Genomic DNA, 20,582 nt, shown 5'->3' on the forward strand with positions numbered 1-20,582 from the left:
ACTTTTGCATTGTAAAACATTGTTTTACAATGAAAACGTGTTGTACATGTAGCCTCAGTTAAACCCCCATGGTATTCATCCAGTCTCTGTTAAGTGGGCCTCTTTCTCTTCCTTATCCTTTCTCTCTTTTGTACACGACTCTATAACAACAAATATAATAGCTGTTACTTGGGATGGAAATTTTAAATGCATGAGTTTTGTTGAGCCAGTCTCTGCTTGCCTGAGGCACTTTTGTGATGAAGAGCTACAGAATCAAGTTCACACATGGCAGAAAGTTTGAGTGAGTGAGTGAGTGAGTGAGTGGAATTCTGAAAAATAAAATTAAGGACAAAAAAAGCTGCCTGGAGGAATGTGTTTAGCTCTTTAAGGTGTACCAGGTGAAGCATAGCATAGAAATGTGGAAACCTTCAAGAGGCACATCTTGGGTAGGGAGAAAAGCTGGTGCATGAACGCAGTGGACTGTGGAAGAAGAATATGAAAAGAGAGAGGGCAATAATGTTGATTGGGTTTGTGTAAACGATCTACCTGATTATGACTAATCCGCCTGCTTTTAGTGCAGAAAAACACTGATTGGAGTAAGTATTGGAATGGAAGAAAAAAGAGAGGCAATGACAGATATTTTTCCACGGCTTCTCATAATTGAGGGACAACAGATTTATGAAAAACTGTAGAGATTTGCCCACTGTCACTCTTACTTACATTGCAAGATGCTACTAAGTAACTTTACTATATACAGATACAGATCCAATCTGTATCTGAGTTGGAGTGAGAGCCTATTAAAGCACATAGATGTTTAGGTTTGTTAGGTTTTGCACAGTTTTAGTATGAATCTTGTTTTTTGTTAATTTAATGCAATATACAATAATTGGAGATGGAAACACAATTACACTAATTTACACATATGTATTTGTTGTTGCTACTCTTTGTCAAATACTGATGTTAAACTAAGTCCATAACTGGTATGAGTCAGTTTTTACAAGCATGACTGTTTATAGAAGGGGTTTGACTTTAAAGGCTACCTTGAATTGTTTCAAATACAGCCTGGTTACGCCAGTGTTTCAGCTGTAGCTTCTTAAAAAGAAAAAGCCCACAGTTGCAATATAAAATGCAATCACCCTTTATATTTTTATTCTGTCTCCCAGCACAATAAGAGCATGTTCTTTCCCTCTGTCTGGAGTGTGCAGGGTGTCTCGATGAACCGAGTCATTGTCTCGGTGGTGGTATGAGGCTCCTGTCGAAGCTTGTTGTCTGACAGAGCATGTGGGGCCCTTGCTGCTGCCTGTTGAATGTCAACATGCTGTGCTGCTGTAATGCACTGCTGTCGGCTTCAAAGGCATTCAAGGTCATTTTCTTCACTGAGGGGGAAAAAAATTCTCTTTTTATCAACAGGTTAAGCTCTTCTTTTGCAATCAAGTGAATCTGTCTTTTGTGCTTACTACAAGTAAGGCTAATGTTCTGTGTGATCAGAATACCTTCTAAAACCCATAGTTGATTTTGGTAGAATATGTTACAATGACTCTAAGACTGCCTCTTAGGCCTCTAAGACTGCTTAGTTTGCTGGGATCTACATGTAGGTTAGGCCTCTCTGCAGACTTGTTGCAGATGCCTGAAAGTGGTATTTGGGGGAATCCTTTGGTTTTTGTGGAAGAGGCTATGCAGGTGCACATTTTACTTGCACCATGTAGGCACCCTGAAAAAAGGTTCTCAGAACCTTCACAGACATACGTCCTGAAAAAAGTAACTGCAAATTAACATAAGCTAAAAGGCAATTGGGTAGTTTATTTGTCACAGTTCATATTCTTCTGAATGGTGCAGTGACTGATTTCTTCCAGCCAGAGTCCAAACTTGTCAGTGTTTTCACCCCAGCTGCTTCCCTTCAAGCAGCTGCCCTCATAGGTGTCTGGCCAAATAATTAGATCCCTCATAGGAAAGCTGGAAAAGAGGTTTTCCAGCCAGAAACCTGGCACTTACTTATTTTAGAATAAATACAATTATTCCACTGCTTTCTCCATAATTTTAACCAGGCAAGACAAACAGCATGATATTTGGATTACTAAAGGCTCAGAAGCCCAATTTTCTTTGTAGGGCTTTTGGGCTTTTAAATCTACATCATTTTGACGTCTCCTGATATTCTGAGTAAACTGAAATTTTTACTTTTCCAAGGCCTTTGGCTCTTTTTGAGCCATACTTAAGAAGGCTGAAAATACAAAGACTCTGCAAAACAAGTTTAAAAACAACATACTTTAAAGTCTCTGAATTAAAGTGCTTTACTCAGTAGTGATCATGTATAGACTGGCGTTTTAGTTAGTTAATAATTTTCTCGCTGTATTTTATATCCCTCTTTTAGTGTATTTCAAAGTCGCAATGATTCAAGTTGTGTTTGGCCTGAAGCGGTATTGTAGTGATGTGATAAACTGATGCCTTCTGCTTCACCATTATAGCTTAGCTTCCATGATTCACGCACACAAGTTCTCAGTCAATTCTTCACCGAAACTCTGCTTCACTTTGTTGTTTTTAGCCGGGCTGCCACTCAGGAGCAGTTGAAGATTTTTTTTGATATATTAGTATAACCTAATGTGTGCAGTTTCATTTTCATTTTGAGACAGTGCTGATGATTTCAAAAATTCAAAAACAAACTTGGGAGTCCCTTTTATGTGTATTCAAGAATTTTAACTTTGACATTACAATCTCTGTCAATCTAAAGTCTCTTGCTTCTTTATGCAGCCTTTTCCTTTTTTTAAAAAAATAAATAAATTCTAAACCATTTGTTCCAGATGGACGACCACAGTGGGAAGTTGAGGCAAAAATAATCCATGAGAAAACTCAAGGTGTAAGTAGTATTGATTTATTTACTTTTTTTTTTTTTTTTTTTTACCTGTGTAGTTACATTATGTTTTTTTTTTTCCCACAATGCTTTTAACTTTGTGATATGTTTCATGACAAAAAGTCTCAATGTTTTTGTAGTCATGTATTGTGGTGGAGGTCCCTCCATACCACAGTAAGAGCGTGAGCTCAGCCGTGCAGGTGCAGTTCTATGTCTGCAATGGCAAGCGGAAAAGGAGCCAATCACAACGCTTCACTTACCTTTCAGGTGAGTTGAAATATTCTTGTGTTTTTTAACAGAGCGGCTAAGGGTCCTTGAAAGTATAAAGAACAGATTGAGAAAGAAAGAGCTTTAAAAATATATCTTAAATTTAGTTTTGAGGAGTTTGGGCCATTTCTGCACATTAAGATCACACAATCCATCAGGACTGTTAACACCATGGTATTTTTGGAGCAGACTAAAGTCTGATCCACAACCCAATCTAGGAAGTGAAAAACAAATATTAGATGAAGGTGATGATTATAGCTTACTTCAAGATTTCTGTTTAACCAGCATTTTTAGTTTCTACAAATGATACAGAAATGTATTAATTAGACCTGTAATTATAAATGAAAGTCTTCATTAGTCAAGACAGAATTCAAGGTGCTATTATGACTTGGTGACGATGTAAAAGGAAGTAGTGTTGCACAGGCTATTGGAATTGTTATGGGGGTTTTTTATTAACCAAAAAAAAAAACCAGCATTATTCTAGTTACCTAATTACTTAATTAGTTACTGAGTTTAATTGATGTTTAATCTGATTTGATGGTGTTTTAGACTAAAGGACCACATGAGGAAAGTAAAAGCATTTTACCTTCAGGTTGTGTCAGACTAATAGAAAATGTTACTGTTGTAATACTAAATGTCTTGTAGCTTATCAAAGATTTAGTATTTTTTGACGTTAATAAACATATGTAAAGAGCATTTGAACATATTTTTAAACACAGATGGGCTTTTTTTAGAGTCTAGATTCATAAAGTTTTTTTTCTTAATTAAGAAAGTACACAATTACTTCATTTAATATTTTTGCAATGTGAGATAATACTTTAAGCATTATTTGGCATTGCTCCACGCTTGTGTGACACCCCCAAGTTAATGACAAAAGTTTAAAACATCATGTTGCACGCTTCTCCACGGGGGCTTTGCTAACCTTGTTTCTTTCTTTCTCTCTCCAAAGAAAGCATTGCTGTGGTTTAGAGAGGGCTCTTCCACTAACAATAACATTAACACCTGCCAACTGTTTATTTTGTAAAGCTTTCTCAATCCAGAGCCAACCGTTTTTTGTTTTTGTTTTTTCTGACATGCACTGCATTTGCATGATACAGATCTTTTGCTATCCAAGAAACTTTTATTATACACTGAGTGTGAGTTACAGTGTGAAGTGTACTTTTTTTCTTAAAACGTTAAGGAACTCAGTCTTAACATTTTATTGTTAAAGTTTCTTCAATATTTCAAATCCTTTTTCGGATCAAATTTATGTCTTGTTATTAGATATTGTTATTGGTTTTTTTTTCCCTCATAAAGCAAGTCAAACTGAAAACATAGTTGGCGGAATATATTGACATGTGAGCATTTTGTGCAACACATCCAAACCCTTACTTTAACCGCAGCAGTGTGTATAATTGTGTTTGTGTGTGTGTGTTTATGTGTATAAGCAGCCTTGCCCATCCACCCACCCAGCCTTTCTGTTTGCAAGCACGCCCACTCTGTACAGGCAGTTCCTGTTTTCCCCGTTGACAGATTAGTTCAGCCAATTACAGCAGAGTAGAATAACCCTGCTCAGTCAGTCAAGATGGGTCGCTGACACCGCTAGTGTCACCACGGACACCGCCTCCTTTATTGTGGCAAAAATAGAAAAAAGAAATCAGCTAATTAGTCGGTTTCATGTTTCATCGTGGGCTGCTGCAGAGGCCCTGGCCCAATTTAAGAATGTGTTCTGAGAAAACTTGGAGAAAAACTGATGAACAAATAACCTTTTGTTTTGGTTTTTGAAATCGCTGCATTGTCATTCAGGTAACGGGGATAAACCTCACGTATTTGGACTCAATTTTTTATAAATTTAGGAAAATAAAAGATGAAAACATCTTGAGCTTATTCATATACTGTTTATACTTGTATTCCCTGGCTCCTTTTCAAGCCATTTCAAGTTTAAAAGCACCGTTACTGTGCCTCTTGCCTTTTAATCCCAGAAAGTGATTAAAAGCACAGTCAGTGAACTCGTTGGTTCTGTTGGTCTGATCCGGGCTGGGGGGCATTCAGCTCCTCTTCCCACACAACACTTCACATGATGGCAGCCAGACTGACAACATATGCTCTCTCTCTGATTCAGAGCTGGATAAAAATAAAACTCACTGTCACAAGGCACCAGATTGGGAAATAGGTTACTGATTGGCATAGCAGTGCTCTAAGCTGTCACAGTAAAAGGAAATGGCCCCATTTAGTATAAAAAATTTGGGAGGCTTTTTTTTTTTTTTTAATTTTATATAGCTTTAAGGGTCTTTTAGTCTACTTTCAGCCTTAAACCACAATTCTGAGGAAACTAGTGGGACCTGAAAATGTGGAAAAACTTGAAAATGCAACTCACTTTTGTAGCTGGTTTAGGTCCTTGGACTAATGTACCTGAAGCAAAAATAGCAGTGATATTGTTGATACGGCAACACTCTGGCTTGATAAATGCATATATTGCTTTTATCTATGTTCTTGCTGTGTTTGGTTGGCAGACATGACTGACTGTGATTTTTCTCATTTCCCTTCCTCCTGTTTGTGTGTACCTCTGTCCCTTTAGTTATGGTTAAACAGGAGCACAGAGACGAGCTGGACCTTCCTGCGGTACCTCCTATTTCCATGCCCCGGGCACCTGCTGGCAGTCTGGTGCGCACCCAGCTGCCTTCTCCTGAGCTGGGCCACCCATCGGATAACCTTCTGTCCAGCTCCCCTCACGGCCTGGCCACGGGCTCCGGACCTGGCCTGCTACCCGTGCAGACCCCCTGCCCCTCCCTGGGCTCCCCATCTTTCCAGCACCTGCCCCAGCTCCAGGGTCGCATTTTGCATCACCCCCCTGCAGACTGCCAAATGACGTACCACCCAAACTCTGCTCCCCTTTCTGTTCCTCCTCATTCTTCCTACCAGCCCATGCAGCACAGTCATGGTCACAGCCTGCCCTTCAACGGCCAGCCCAGCCTTTCTCCTCAGGGCTATGAGAGGATGCCATTTCAGCAGAGCCCCAGTGCAACATCACACCCAATGGGCATGGGAATGTTGTACCCCTCCTCCCCTTGTTCCTCACCAACCGCTCCATCCTCTTCAACAACCAACCCAATTGAGGGTTCCCCACAGAGCCAGCAACCCCTCTTTCCTCCCTCATGCTCACATCTTCAAACGCTGGGAAGCTATCACTGCTCTCCCACCCAGGTGCCCTCCCCAGGTGGACACCCCCTAACAGGGCAGCACTCCACACCACTGCAAAGGGCCATGGGCTATCACCCAGTTAGTCAAAGATCAGCATCCTGTCCCACAACGTCCAGCGCCCCTCCTCCAAGAATGGTCCCCTCTCCCCACTCTGGGCCTTCTTCTCCTCAGCTCCACTCATTGCCGTACCAGTCTCCCACCTCATCTTCACCCACCTCAGGCGGCAGTCCTCTGGGGCCCCTCCAACAGCAACATTCAGGACAACTTTCTCCCCAGGCAACAAGCCCAGTCATGACTAGCCTTTCTCCGGCAGGAGTGGGGCCTCTGGTTCATCCTCTAAGCCCTCAGGGGCCCTTCCAATCAGATGGGGAGAGGCTGAGTATTAAACAGGAGCCAGAGGACAGGGAGCCCACCTTCCGCTCCATTGGCTTACAGGACATCACACTGGATGATGGTGAGATGTATGACCTTATATTCTTAAAACATTTCCTGTGGGTTTAGTTTTTATTGCCTAGGCTCAGTAGCTACCTTGTATTTTAATAAACAGTGAAACACGTGTAACCTTTGGGAGAAAGTTCAATGTTTAGAACTAGCTGTCTTTACAATTTTAACTGTCATTACGTAAAAAGAAAGAGCTGAACTCATTCAAATTTGACTGTCTTTCAGAAGTAACACAAAATAGACAAAGCAATCTGAAATAAAAAATTAAAGGTTGATGGAGTAATAGTGTAACAATAGTAATTTCTATTTTTTTTTTAATTATTATTATTATTATTTTTTTAACCATGCTTCTTTCTCTCTGCAACCCTGTTTTGTTCTGTGTGTAACTATGCGTCTTTGACTCTCACTCAGTTTTCTGTCAGTCCAGCCTTCAACTCTCATTATCACATTTTCCTATCCTTTTACACAAGATATTTAGAGCACAACCATCTGTGATCAATCTCATTTTCAGTCTGAAACAAGGGACCGCTTAGGGATTAAATTTACCCTACAATATGTGACGCACAAGATAAATTTGTACCTGATGATGTAAAACAATACACAGCACCAGTTGTTATATTTTCAAGAGGCTGAAACCTTGATGCCTGATAACAGTGATAGTGTTTCATCTGTCACTGCAGTGCACAGTTGTGTACACAGGTTCATTACTGAGGGGTCTTGTGACTTCGTATTGGGTAACATAGACACAATAAGACTGATAGCTGTAGTATCGTATTAAAGGGTCTAATTGTGGACTGCAGAGCTTCTGTATCTGTGGCAGCAGTTTGGAGATTAATTACATTTTGAATGTTTTGGCTTCTTGGAGCTGAAGGCAGGGAGAGGATTGCATCATTTTGTGCTACTTGCAAAGACTGTGGCTGGAACACGACGACTACGTTTGTGTGCTGCTGCAGTAATTACATCCTGTGTGTGCGTGTGTACTTGAGCGTGTGTGTACCTGCACTAACAACTCTAATTAGCATGCTCAGAAGAACTTGTTGACTTAACAATTGACCATGAAGTCAGCACATGCATTTAGCACCTTTTTTTTCTCTCATCCATGAACTTCTCATCCTAAAATATGTTAATCCACACCGTTCTAAGTCACCTACCTCCTTATCTGTAGGTTGTGTTACCACTACTGACATATTCAAATGAGAGTTCTGAAGATTTAGGGTTAATAAGTAGCCTGGCAAGGCTATGTAAGGGAAGTGTGATACTGCGTTCTAGAAAGGGTCAGTCTCATTAACACAGCACTGCTCTCAGTAAGTCGTGTGAACAGCTGGTGGCGTTCAATAGTGCATAAAACTTAAGAATACATATAGCTATTCCCTTTTCACAGCCTCATTCATGTGCACACATGAAGTCTGTTTAGCTGCTTTTTTTTTCTTCATGAAACTTTAGCACAGTTTTATTCAGCCTCTGCCCCTGTCAAACACGGAGACACAGTCACTTTGAAAGTAGCTGCCTGTACTCAATCTCTTATTAAAAAAAAGTGTGAGAAAAGTTTGTGAGTGACACAGTTCAGACGGGAATGTAAGCTCTCCCTTTGAGCCTGTGGCTAAAAATAGCTTTCTGTGCCAGCCCAGCTCTGTAGGCCATGTTTTGAAGTAGAAATGTGGAGTTTTTACCCGGCTCTGAGTTTTAGGAGGTCGCAGCACACTCTCTTAAGTAGACCACATACACCCCAGTTTGGCAGACAGGCAGATCAGGATGAACACAAATTTTACCACAAGGGTTTATGAATTCATGAAGCGTGGCGATAAACCTGCGTTCTGGTTTCATAATTTGAAAAAAAAATCTAAAATTATGACTTTTGAACACTTATCAATAATTATCACATAATTATCATTTGTTTTCTGATAAAATGCTTCTTGTGTTTAGAAGAGTTTGTTCTCAGACTGGTTTAATATAGACTCACACTTAAGCTCAACTTTTGCTGTACTACCATAGACTGAAGTCGGCGATAGAAGAGGGAATACAAATGTGTAGAAAACTGCTCTGATTTGCAAGCAGATGGCACTTGTGACGCACACCATAGCATGCGCGAGATGTGTGTCTTGGTGCGTGTGTTAGGGAGAGATTGTGTGTATTGTGTTTGTGTGCATCTTTTTGATATTGTGGAGGTGTGTGTGTGTGTGTGTGTGTGTGTGTGTGTGTGTGTGTGTGTGTGTGTGTGTGTGTGTGCCTGCCCGCCCGTACAGAGCAGGAGACACAGGAGGTGAGAAGACAGACTGACAGACAGATGGACAGACAAGTCCTGAATCCAAACCCACTGCAGGGTCACTCAACTGAGACGTTCAATCTGAAATGTTCTTGGAATCTGAAATTAAATTGAAGTGTAAACTGAATAATTTAATGCTTATGTACAATGTGTAATGCACATTTGAAATTTTCATTCCTGTCTAAACACAGAAGTGTATTTTTGGAGAAACAGCACTTAAGATGTATATAAAAATTACATAGATACATAATTGCTTCTTTGTGATACAGGGGCAGCCATGCTTTATTTTTATTAGGCTTTGCAGTGAAAGACCATAAGCCACAAAAGCAAAGAAGTATCTTCTCAATGTAAAAGCAACAAGAGATTTAACAGAGTGTTTCTAAAATGTGGAGCTTTTCTACTGCTTTGATGTCTGAATCAAAACAGAACAGAATATAATTGGGTGGTGCCTTAATGGAAAATGATCAAAGACACCGTTTTTTATAACAAATTTGTCACAATTGGTGTATAGAGCAAGATTTATCAGAACTTTAACCAGAAAATGAATTATAGTTTCCATTTAGGTGCCGTATACGTGATTAATAGGTTTATAATCCGTGAGATTGTCAGGCGGGTTTTCCAAGCATCTATAGATACACGTTTGTTTGGTGACTGTATGAGCATGGTAGCGGCTTAAAGAATGCATAGTGGTCATGGTGACAGAATCTGAAGCTGTTTTGCTGCCAACCTGTGCACTTAACTAATTAATCTGCACGTGACTGTCTTTATGTTTGCAGAGCACAGCTGGGAAAGAATAGCATGTGTGTTATTGGCTTTGTTTGCATGTGAGCAGTTGCTGTAGTGTCGACACTGCGCGCAGCGTGTGTCCACAACAAAGCCGGTCTTTTGTCAGCGCTGCCCTGCCCAATTTCATAGCTGCCCCAAACTGTGAGCTATGGCTTTGAGGGTTAATAATAGGCAGAGCCCTGCTGCTTGCACTCCTCGAGGTAGAGACACTGGCACAGTAAAGACACAGAAACATGCACATTGAGCGACACGTATCATCCTGTGGATGTCATCAAATATGCCAGGCAGTGTCCATCTTTAAATATATGTTTTTATTGTTCTGTTTTTCTGTGTTTACAAGGAAAGAGACTACATACAAATGAAAAAGTTTCACCAGCTGTTGCTAAAAGGACAAAAAGCATTTTGTGGTGGAAGAAAAATCTTCACGTTGGGAGATTTAGTTTTTATTTCTTTGCTCCATCTTTGTTGCTCCACACAGATTTATCTGCTAAGCAACATTTTTGCACTAAAAAATGTGCTTGCTCGTTATCTAAAGAGCACCACTAATCTCTTCTTCTATGTTCAGTGTGATGGTGAATGCAGCACTAGGTTGGCTTAGCTTAGTTTTCATAATAGAGTTGGGTTATGAAGCAGCTAGACTGTCTATACCATTATGTGACAAAATCCACCCACCAGCTCAGTAGTGCTGCTTCACACATGCATACAGAGTTTACAGAGTTCATTTACTGGGCCACTTCATGAAGTCTACACTTAATGTCCAAATGAAAGTGATACTTGTTTCTTTAACAGAAAGATAATCTGCTGTTAAGTCATGTGTGAAGGTGCTAGCAGATGGATTACTTTCACAGAAAACAATTTTTTCCCGTTTCCAGTCTTTGTGAATTCACCAGCTGTTGTAGTTTCATATTAGCAGACAGAAATAATTTGGTATGTACCAGGTAATGAGAGGCATGTTATAATGCCACCGAAACCAACGACTTCCCATTTTGCTTATCTCTAAATGATAAACTGTCATTTGTTTATTTAAAGTCATTTCATGATGTGCATCCTGCAAATGATGTGTGCACCATGAATGCTACAAATAGCTGAGAACTGGAAAGTTTGTAATAAAAAAAAAAAAAAAAAAGTGGTGAACTGGCCACTGACCAAGTAATCCAAAAAGACTGTTTCTCAGCAGTTGGCCCTCCAAGGGGGGGAAAGCCAGTAAATATTGGATTTTAACTTTGAGAAATGCAGCTACAGCTTTCTCTTAAATGAAATTAAACATAAAATTTGACTTTCAAATACCTTTTTGTCTTTGGGTCCTTTTCTAAGCTGTAATTCATTGATATTTTTTCTTGGAATGAAAAGTTCATTTGTAGAGTCGCCATCACAAACAGATTTAAGTCATTTACAGAACATTATTTTTTTCATGAAAACACAGAAAGAAATTAGTTGTTTTGTGTGACAGTATGAAGTCTCTAACACATTAGAGTTAGAGACTTCATACTGCCATTAGGCAGAAGAATAACACGGATAACCCCAAACTCCTGATTTGCTGGCATAAACGCTGTAAGCAGTGAAAGGAAAATAGATTTTCATTAAATGCCACCGCTGCTCTTTAAAAACAATGGCAAACATTTGCTGGTCTTTTCCCCTCAAACAAGTGGAAAAGGACTTTCTGTGTCATCTTTCCACACAATTAGGGTCTTAAAGAGTTTAATGCAGATGTCTTGGCAGACGCAACCTGGTATGGAGACGGTGCCAGTTGCTGCATTTTTCATTAGAAGAAGGGAAAGCCTAGAAATCCCTCTGTGGTAATAAAAGTAGCTTAGCTCGTACGTTGTTGTTGGTTTTTTTTTTGTTTTTTTTGTTTTTTTTTGTTGTTTTTTTTTTTTTTAAATATGCATATATGATATTATTTAGGAAAGTAGTACTGCTGCTTTTATGGTTAAGGTTTTTTCATTGTTTTTTTCTCTGTTGCTTTGTTGACAGTCTGTTTTTTGTGCTCTTAAGCCAGGTATGGAGCATTGGTGCTCAACTGGAAAATTAATACTAGTCACCACATTTTCATGGTGCACAAGTAAGGACTTGACAGATTGTAGTGAAGCAGTTTTCACTCCCCTTGTAAAGCTGTGGAAATGTGTGTTTGCAAGCTTTTGTGTGTGTTTGTGCCCGTGAGCTTTCGGTGAGTCACTTTAGCCTGTTGATGCTACGTTGCCGCTGCATTCCTGTTGGTAGCCAAAATATTACAGGAAAAATAAATTTCTTCTGTTTGTTCTTAAATCTAAAAGATTTCCTGCTTTGCTCCTGAAATATCTTTGGATGTTAGACTTGCTAATGAAAGTATTTGAAGATGTTACTTTTTTGAAAATTGAAGTGGGGAAAAAGCTCTAAATCTGTTGTTTTAGTTCAGCTTGCAGCTGGTAGAAAATGACAGTTTAAATGAAGAAAACAAAAAAAACAAAACAATAGTTTATACATTTTATTAGTGGTGTGGGTTTTGGAGATGCCCCCCAAGTGGCCATTCAAACTCCAGTGGTTTCTGTTTTAAAACTGTCTTCCGGTCATCCGCTAAGTGGAACCACAATTCTGTGTCCTCGTTGAAAGGCGAGTCTTGCGAATCACTTACCGTTAGATCAAATGGGAAATCCACAGATGATTCACAGAGATGAGTGACTTTGAGAAACTGAGACTTTGTAAAAAGCTTCTCCGGTATGCTCTGTGCCCTCACCCACCCACTCACTCACTCCAGAAGTAAAATTAAAATGAAGCATAAAGGGATCACAGAGAAGCAGATGAGATGAAGGGTAAATGGAAATAAAAGGGGGGGGGGGGAAGACTTTTCCGGAGCAGGCCTGGAAGATTTCAATACCAGTTCTATCAACTGACCGTCTATTTCCAATGTGTGTGATCAGTCAGTGGCTCTTTTACTTAAAGTTTGCTCTCATAGACGAGGCTTTGTGAGGATGTGTGCATGTCATTACAGGGCCCTGCAAGTGGAAACTGTGTGCTTTGATATTCCCTGTTGCAGGCAAACCGAGTCTTGCTTCCCTCTGTTCCCTTTGCGCCAGTATTTTCCATTGTGGCATGTTGTCTTCATTTGCTGGACCAAAGAATCACTCAAACTTTGAGCTATTTGCTTAAGCCGCACTGCCAGGGTAATGTTTTTAATGCCTGGGTCAGGGAATGTTTTTCAGTGTGTCATAAAGAGTTTTGATAATTACCCACTTTCCATTTCGACAGAAGACATGTTTATCGTACTGAATGACCATCTGCCTGTTTCACTTCTGTTTTGCATTTTGGAAATCTTTTCAATATGCCTATGCTTTTGACATGCACTTTAGAAACGTGAGCTAACCCAGTCACAGTGGTCTCCTGCTAGATGTGAAACCTCCTTTCAGGGAAATTTACCAGAGCCCCTGATACCACTTCAATCACAATATGCAAATTTGACAACAAATTCATTTCTCACTTAGCAGTTTATTTCTAAGATTTAAAATCTGCCTGACATTTTGTAGCCACGCTTTTTTTCCCCTGGGTTTGAGGTAATATCTATAATATTCTGGACCTTCTAGCTCGTTGTGACTCTTACCAAGCCTACGGGCAGACAGTAGTGGTGCTTAACTCAAATAGTTTTCTCTTTCTCCTGCATTCAAAGACAAACTTCTTTCGTATTTGTGCTGGAAACTACACAACAGTGTATTGCTAAAGATTGGATGAGAAAAAAGGTCTGCATGCATGGTGACTGGAAAAATCGTCCTCCCTCTAAGTTAACATCTTTAATCGTGCAACGCAATTGATGATTAAGAGAGGAGGCAGCACTTCATGGGTTTGTTTTGTTCTTTTCAGTCAGTTAAACGATTTAAATCTGTTAGCTCCCAGAGGATTGAGTGATCTGATTGTAGCCTTTACAAGTAGGAGTAACTGTAGTAATGGTAGTAGGCTGACTGCAGATGTATATTTTGACTAGGGAGCCCCCCTCCCAGTCATCTGCAGAGGATCTCCCTTCGGCTGAGACATTCAGAGCCACAGTTACTACGACAGGCAGCGCTGAATCACTGGTTTTCTGTTGCACCGTCATGAACAATACCAGTAAACCTGAGAAAATACTATGGCATATGAAACTAGTCATAGCTTATGAGCGACTCAAACCTCTGTTTCACTTCTGGTTATTGATGTGTGGAGCTCCAGGTTAAATTGAAGCATAGATTATCTGTTGCTCAGTGATGAGGGAAACGTTTTATTTTTACAGACTGCAATGATTGCTCAGTTGCTTACTGTTGCTTTGGTTTTGGCCTTGTTCTCCTTAGAGATAAGCGTTTTGGTTTACTGACCTGCTAGTTCTAGTTTTTAGTCCACACGTTAGAACTTTTGTTATGAAACTGAAGCTGTTCCAAGTAGTTTGTTGAATTGAATGAGAAGGGAAACAGAAAAGAATCGTAAATGGGCAGAGGTGGAGTAAACTCCTTTTCCGTTGTATGTCTTTTTTGAGATGGAAATTCTCTTCCAAAATAAGTTCTGCTTATTTCCGACGGCCCCACACGAAATTGTCCAAATTTACATCGAGCGCTGATGTAATATCGAGACCGAAGCCTCATGAAAATATTTCTGACAGTTCATTTTGGGAAACCTCACTAGAGGGTTGGTTTTTTTTTTTTGGTTTTTTTTTTTGAAAGAGAGAGAGAACAAATTGAATCAAAATGAGCGGAATAAGTGTAAACTTTAGCTGGGTTTTGTGGATTTTTATGCAAATTCCTTTTTGTTTTGTTTTTTGTCTCTTCTTACGTATTTATCGGTCGATAGATTAATGTTTGCCTATGCAACAATCTAATCAGTACAGCGGAAAGTGATGAGTTTTTGCAGACGCCCACTTAATGTCGGTCTGTCGCACTTCACACTATGTTGCTCATATTCCTGTGGTATTAGGGCAGATTCACTCCCTTGAATAAACAGAGCTTACCACATAACGCTTAAGCTGTGCAGAAGGCCTGTAAGCGCAACTCTGTAATGTGTACCTCTAATTTGATCCATCAGTGCTCACAGTCATAATTTTTCTTACACACTAAAAGCAATTTAATTGCGTTTAGTGTAGTTAAGTGCTATTAAGATATATTCTAAATTTGATCTGGATTAAAAATGCAAGAAGTCAAATGTTAAACCTTTATTGAACTTCATTAAACTGGTGTTACAGAAATAAAAGAAACTCAGTCTATAGCTGTGTCATTTTATCAATGCAGCTGCTGCTCTGGCGGTCCTTTAACAGCTGTAAGATGCAGTTTATTTTGAGCCCAGCTGCAGCACTTGTCTTTCAAAAGGTCACGGCCTTTAAAGGAGATCTGTGGTCCTCCATCAGAGCTTTATTTCACATGAGGAATTATGTGACAAAGCAATGAACCAGTCCACTTGCATGTTATACGTCAAAGTTAGACTGTATGCTCAAAGGTAAATGTTTGCTTTGATAATCACACGGTAGTCTCATAAGTGCGTGGTGTTGCTGTGAGTGTGAGAGTGTGCGCGCGCGTGTGTGTGAACATGGTTGACATGGGAAAGGAAGAGCCTCCCACGCTAACAGGATGATGTGAGTGATGGTGGCCAGACACAAAAGCGAACAGCAGAAAACACAAATAAAGTACACCAAGGCACTAAATTGCGCTTCTGGTCCCTTGACAGAGACTGTGACAGACAATCATGTGTTCAGTTTGAAAAAATGAACTTGAAGTACTCTTGAGTTTGAGGAGGCGGCGGTGAAGCTGTGAAACGGATATAAAGGTTAACAAAATAAATGTTAAGACTTCTTTGTTTTGCTGAATTTATTAAGGTTGTGTTGCTTTCTTACTCCACTTGTATTACTTTATAGCGTTTATGCGTGTTTGTGTGCGTGTTGGTAAATTTGAATATGGTTTCTTTTTTCTGAAGAAACGCTCTTGGCTGGTTCATTTGCTCATCGATGACTAAGTCGCTCCCTGTCACATTTTTTAACTGAGTTACAGTAAAGCATTTGCTTATAAACTTGGGGGCTTGATTTTGCACTACAGCTGCACATGTGGACAGAGTGGGGTGGAGAAGAGCTGCATTTTGATGGGCATGCACAGACATATCTGCCTTTGAGTGCTGGTGTCACACTGGGCCAGAGGTCTTTGCTACACCCACCCAAACCAGTTTGCCGAGCCTGTATTCTACACTCTGTGTTTTTGACCTGTCATCGTGTCATTTAAAACACTTAGGGAAACCACATGAAGAAGTCAGAGGATAAAAGGTGAACTCATACATGTTGTAAGAATGGAAAAAAAAAAGAAACATTCACCTCACATTTTCCATAAATTTAAAATAAATGAAAGTGTTCTTACTCTTTCTTTCCTCATGTCTTCCTCACCACGTCAAAGTAAAGCTGATTTACTTCACGACTGCAGTTTTTACTGGCTCCCTGCTGTGTTTCTTGTGGTCCCAGTGTGAGTTCTTGAATGGAGGCAGCAGATGTAAAACAACCATTCAGGCTGGCTGGAAAACAGGCTGAGAAAGACTTGCTTGTTATTTATTTAAAATCAGGCTCTAACTGAGTGTGTTGAGTAATTAACCTCGCTGTGCCTGAGTGCCTCTCCAGGCTCAACACCGTGTTTAACAATAGATTGGTTTTACACAACCTTTTTGCCATGCTTACACACCCCATGAACGGGCCTGAGGAAATGTAGTGAACCACCATTAAATCTCTAATGAAGTAATGGACGGCCCCGCTGGTTGGCCAGCTGCACAGGAGTGTGTGTTTATAGGAGTCAATGTGCTGTGCTAACTGCTAACATTTCTTGGACTTGAACACAGTTTAGAATTGGCACATTCAGTGAATGGAATAGTTTCTCTCATTTGTTATGTCAGGAGAGATTATATCTCACGTCAGAGCCATGACTTTGTGACCTTTGCGTTTGCCAGTTTTTTAGAGTATTTTTTTTTCCCATTTTAATCTTTTGGCAGTTTGAATTTGCTATTTTTGTCCTATGAGGAACTCAGGGTGGAACTGCACTGACCTCTGCTGGAAAGAAATGCACATGTTCTGACAAAATAATATATTTAAAGTTTTGAATATTTATTAATATTTTTTTTCTGTTTGTCTCCCTTCACAGTGAATGAGATCATCGACAGAGACATGTCCCAGTCCCCCAACCAGTCGTAGCTCGGCCCTTGCGCCAATCCCCTGCAACTCGTAAATCCTGCCACTTCCTCACCTCCAGTATGGACCCAGGTGCCGGTCCGGGTGCTGGTCCTGATGGAAGAAGGGGGTTGAAGAGAGACTATTGTTGTCAACGGCTGAATACAGTTGGGAGAGTCTGTTCCAAACCACAAGGATTTGCAAGTTCACCAGCCTGAAGAAGACACTCCTCTGATTTCTTTTAAAACTGTTTGTCCTGTGTAGAGAACTTGATGCTGAACTACACAGATTAAAAAAAAAAGTGAGCAGGAGGATGTTGTAGCCATGCCAAGTTAGAGCCAGGGTAAAAACTGTCAGAGAACAATAAGAAACCGTTAAAAAAAACCTTCTTTTTCTTCAGCTCTTTAATGATCAGGGCTGTCTGTGACCCTTCAAAGCACCCAGTCTTCCTGACCAATCAGTTCTCACCTCTGTGAGTCTTGAGCACTCAACTTTTTTAAGTTTATCTACAAGAGACAACTTAATGCGCTGTCGTCGCCCTCTCACCAGCATTGACCTTTCTTATGAGAATAAGAGATGCTCAGTAGTGCACAATCACAATGAGCCAGAAGGCTGTGGCAGTGCTCTCAGTGTTGCCAATTTCTCAGGCAACACTCTTAAGCACCAGGGTGCTATAAAATATTCAGGGTTAATTGAACATCAGCAAAAGTGTGGCAGAACAATTAAGAGGTGAAATTGGCTTAATAATGATCAGAACACCCATAATTATTTCAGAAAAAGCTTTGCTAGCCAAGCTTTGCTGTCAGGCTGAGTGAGTAAAATTTGCTGTAATGATGATGTCCACTCTTTTTCCCCCCTTCTTTTCCCTCCTGTAAATGATGAAAATATTCAGATTTAGAGGAGCGGGGTCCTGGCAGGTAGAACGAGCTCTTGTGGCACCGGTCTCTTTCGGATCTGCAACATTCCACAACTTTTTGTAATCTTGCAGCCGTGTAGATATCTGTACATTAATTCCCATACACCACCACCACCATACCCTATCTTTTCTTCTCCTTTCTCCTCTGTTTCTCTGCCTTCTTCACATTGAACAAATGCCTTATTACCAGTTAGGAGCTTTCAGTGGTGGCGAAAGCTTTTTGTTTTTGTTGTTTTGCACAGCAGGCTTTAAGTTTAACTGTTTCAGAAACAGATATGGGGCTTGGATTATGCGGATGTGATTTCAGGAATCCCGATGAGGGAGAGTTGGAAGATGCATGAAGATGCAGATTATTTTGTTGTTCGAGAGAAGTTTTTTCATTGGTCCACAGACACAGAGCTTTCTGCCTCTGAAATTTCCCCAAATCTCCCAGGGCCCTTTGTGTGCCTTCAGTTTCCTAACAGCAGTCATACTTCTAGTGGTATGAGAGCTGAGGCAGCAATTATGAGAAAGTACTTATGCATAAAAATGTTTATGTATTGCACCCTGTTTAGCAATGAAAGCTAAAATACAGGACTCCAGAAAACAGGAATCGGATGTATCGGGGGGTATCCCACATCCCTCTATTAAAAACAATCAGTCTTTGCTGATAACAATCCAAGACTCCTCCTCCATCGTTTCCAGCATTTATTCATTCCCATTCTTTCTCTCCTCGCAGATGTGCAGTGCCTGTACGGCGGCAATAACAAACCTGAGGGAAGAGCATCTTCAGGCAGGTTTTTAGTCAGATATGACGTGGATGTGAACAGACAGATACTGATTTTGATTTGAAGATTTCCACTGGTTTCTGCCTTAAGCTTGACAAGGGTGAGGAGAGCTCAGGAGTGTTTTCTTTAATTATGGTTTGAAGTGAGTTTCCAGGTGAAAATGATTATGCTATGCATTCAGACTCTGCCTAATGCCTTTACATAAGAAAAAAGACAAAAAAAAAGACCTTGATGCCTGTAGGAGTAGACTCTAGATGTGTTTTAGATGCTTGATTGATTCCGTTAGCATCCTGGATTCGTCCATCAGCCAACCTGCTTTGCCGAGGACGCGGTGCAAGCATCTTAATAGGTTCAGTTCTGAGTGAGTGTGCAGATGAGTGTTTGATGTTCGTACCAAATATGCTGTACAGAAGACAGGAGACAAGAGAAGCACACACATGTATTTTAGGCTATGCAAATTGTAACAACAGCAAATGTGAGATATGATGTTATATATGAGAAAGGAGATTATAAAATAGGTGTAAAGTCGCTTATGAACTTCACAGAAAAAAAAACCTGAACCTTCAGATAGTGCGAGTATCATGTCACTATGTAAACTATTAGAATGCCTTAACTCTTGTTTGAAAACCAGTTTTCAGTGTGTATGCTGTTCTGGGTTGTTGTTATTTTTCTATGCGTAAGACATAAGTCGGTAACTATTATTGTTATTTTTGTTTGATTTTTTTTTTTTTTTTTTTTTTTTAGGGGGAATTGTGGACTTTAAGGGTGGGGTGGGAGGAAAAAGATGTTTTGGGCTTTTTTTTTTGCATAAAGCTGGTTCTGCAGTTTGAAAGACGCGAGTCTACAAAAAAAACACAAAATAAAACAAACAAAAAAACCCCATAAAATTTAAAAAAATATATGTAATAAAAAAACTAAAAAGAAGCAAAACCAGCATTGACAGTAAACTCTGGCTGCTGCCCTCGTCTGTCATAACCAAAGACCGAACAATATGTTCCCACTTTACATAATAGTAAAGCAACAGAGACTGTACAACTCTATTTTTGATACTTTGAAATGGATGTCATTCCTAAAAAAGGTGGGGACATGAGTGTCTCATATAATAATAAGGGAAATACAGGTTTAGCTTATGTTTACCAAGCCTTGTATTGTCATTTCTTGTATATTTTGTATGTTTCAATTTTTGTAATTTTTAAGACTGCAGTGCTTTTTGAAATTATTCAAAGGGAATAATACCTTGCATCATACTGTAGACTCTAGTGTATGTCAATAAAACCAAAAGCTCAGCCATGGCTTTGCATCACCTCACTTTTTTCATCGATCTCTCTGAGATACAACTTTATTTTATACAACTTGTCTTTATATTTTGCAAAGTTAATGGTAAATGGGTGAAGTGATTTTATTAATATTCATAAACATTATTCGTAAACATAACTGGAAGTTCAATATATAAGTCAAAAACACAGTTTGTACAGTTCCAGTGGGCTTAAACATCAGTGTTTTGATATTAGTTTTGTTTATTTAACACTCTTAGGCAAGCTTCCCATCCCTCCACTCAGACCATTTCTGATGAAGCTTCAGTGAACGTAGGTGGATGAACTGAAGAACCAGATTAATCTCTCAGCTCCTGCATCAGGTCTTGGGATTTCCTCCTTCTGAAAGGACATGCCTTTCAGAGATACTGCTCATCTCCTGTTGATAGTTTTTTTTTTTGTTTTGGGGTTTGACACAGGCTTTTTTCAGGTATCCAGTTTAGACACAACACTGGTTCATCTGGGTTAGGTTGCTTTTGTTGTCTTGAATGATTCATAGGTGAGTGTTAAGCGGCTTAACAAAGAAAACATTCACGTGGAAATGGTCAGGTACAAGTACCAGACTGAAAATACGTGAAAAAAGCAGAAACTTTGAAAGCCAGAAGAACTACTAAAGACTATTTTAAGAAATGATTGTCTGAGAAACTATAAAGAAATAAGGGGTGGCTCAAGACTTTTACACAGCAGCCTACTGTACTTGAT

General features: G+C 39.8%; 1 protein-coding gene across 2 annotated transcripts in view; it reads left to right on the forward strand.

Moving 5' to 3' along the window:
• The window catches only part of nfatc3a (nuclear factor of activated T cells 3a), a 58,472-nt gene extending 38,613 nt beyond the window's left edge, over positions 1-19,859 (forward strand). For both annotated transcript variants that reach the window (XM_084930508.1, XM_084930500.1), the window contains exons 7-10: positions 2,775-2,830; positions 2,965-3,091; positions 5,649-6,725; positions 16,859-19,859. In XM_084930508.1, the coding sequence (XP_084786634.1) occupies positions 2,775-2,830; positions 2,965-3,091; positions 5,649-6,725; positions 16,859-16,908 (1,310 nt within the window). In that variant the 3' untranslated portion in view covers positions 16,909-19,859. The remainder of the gene's footprint in view (positions 1-2,774; positions 2,831-2,964; positions 3,092-5,648; positions 6,726-16,858) is intronic.
• The last annotated feature ends 723 nt before the right edge of the window (positions 19,860-20,582 follow it).

This window comes from Perissodus microlepis, chromosome 1, assembly GCF_051167445.1.
Source record: "Perissodus microlepis isolate ML-2025 ecotype Zambia chromosome 1, ASM5116744v1, whole genome shotgun sequence".
NCBI classification, from domain to species: Eukaryota; Metazoa; Chordata; class Actinopteri; order Cichliformes; family Cichlidae; genus Perissodus; species Perissodus microlepis.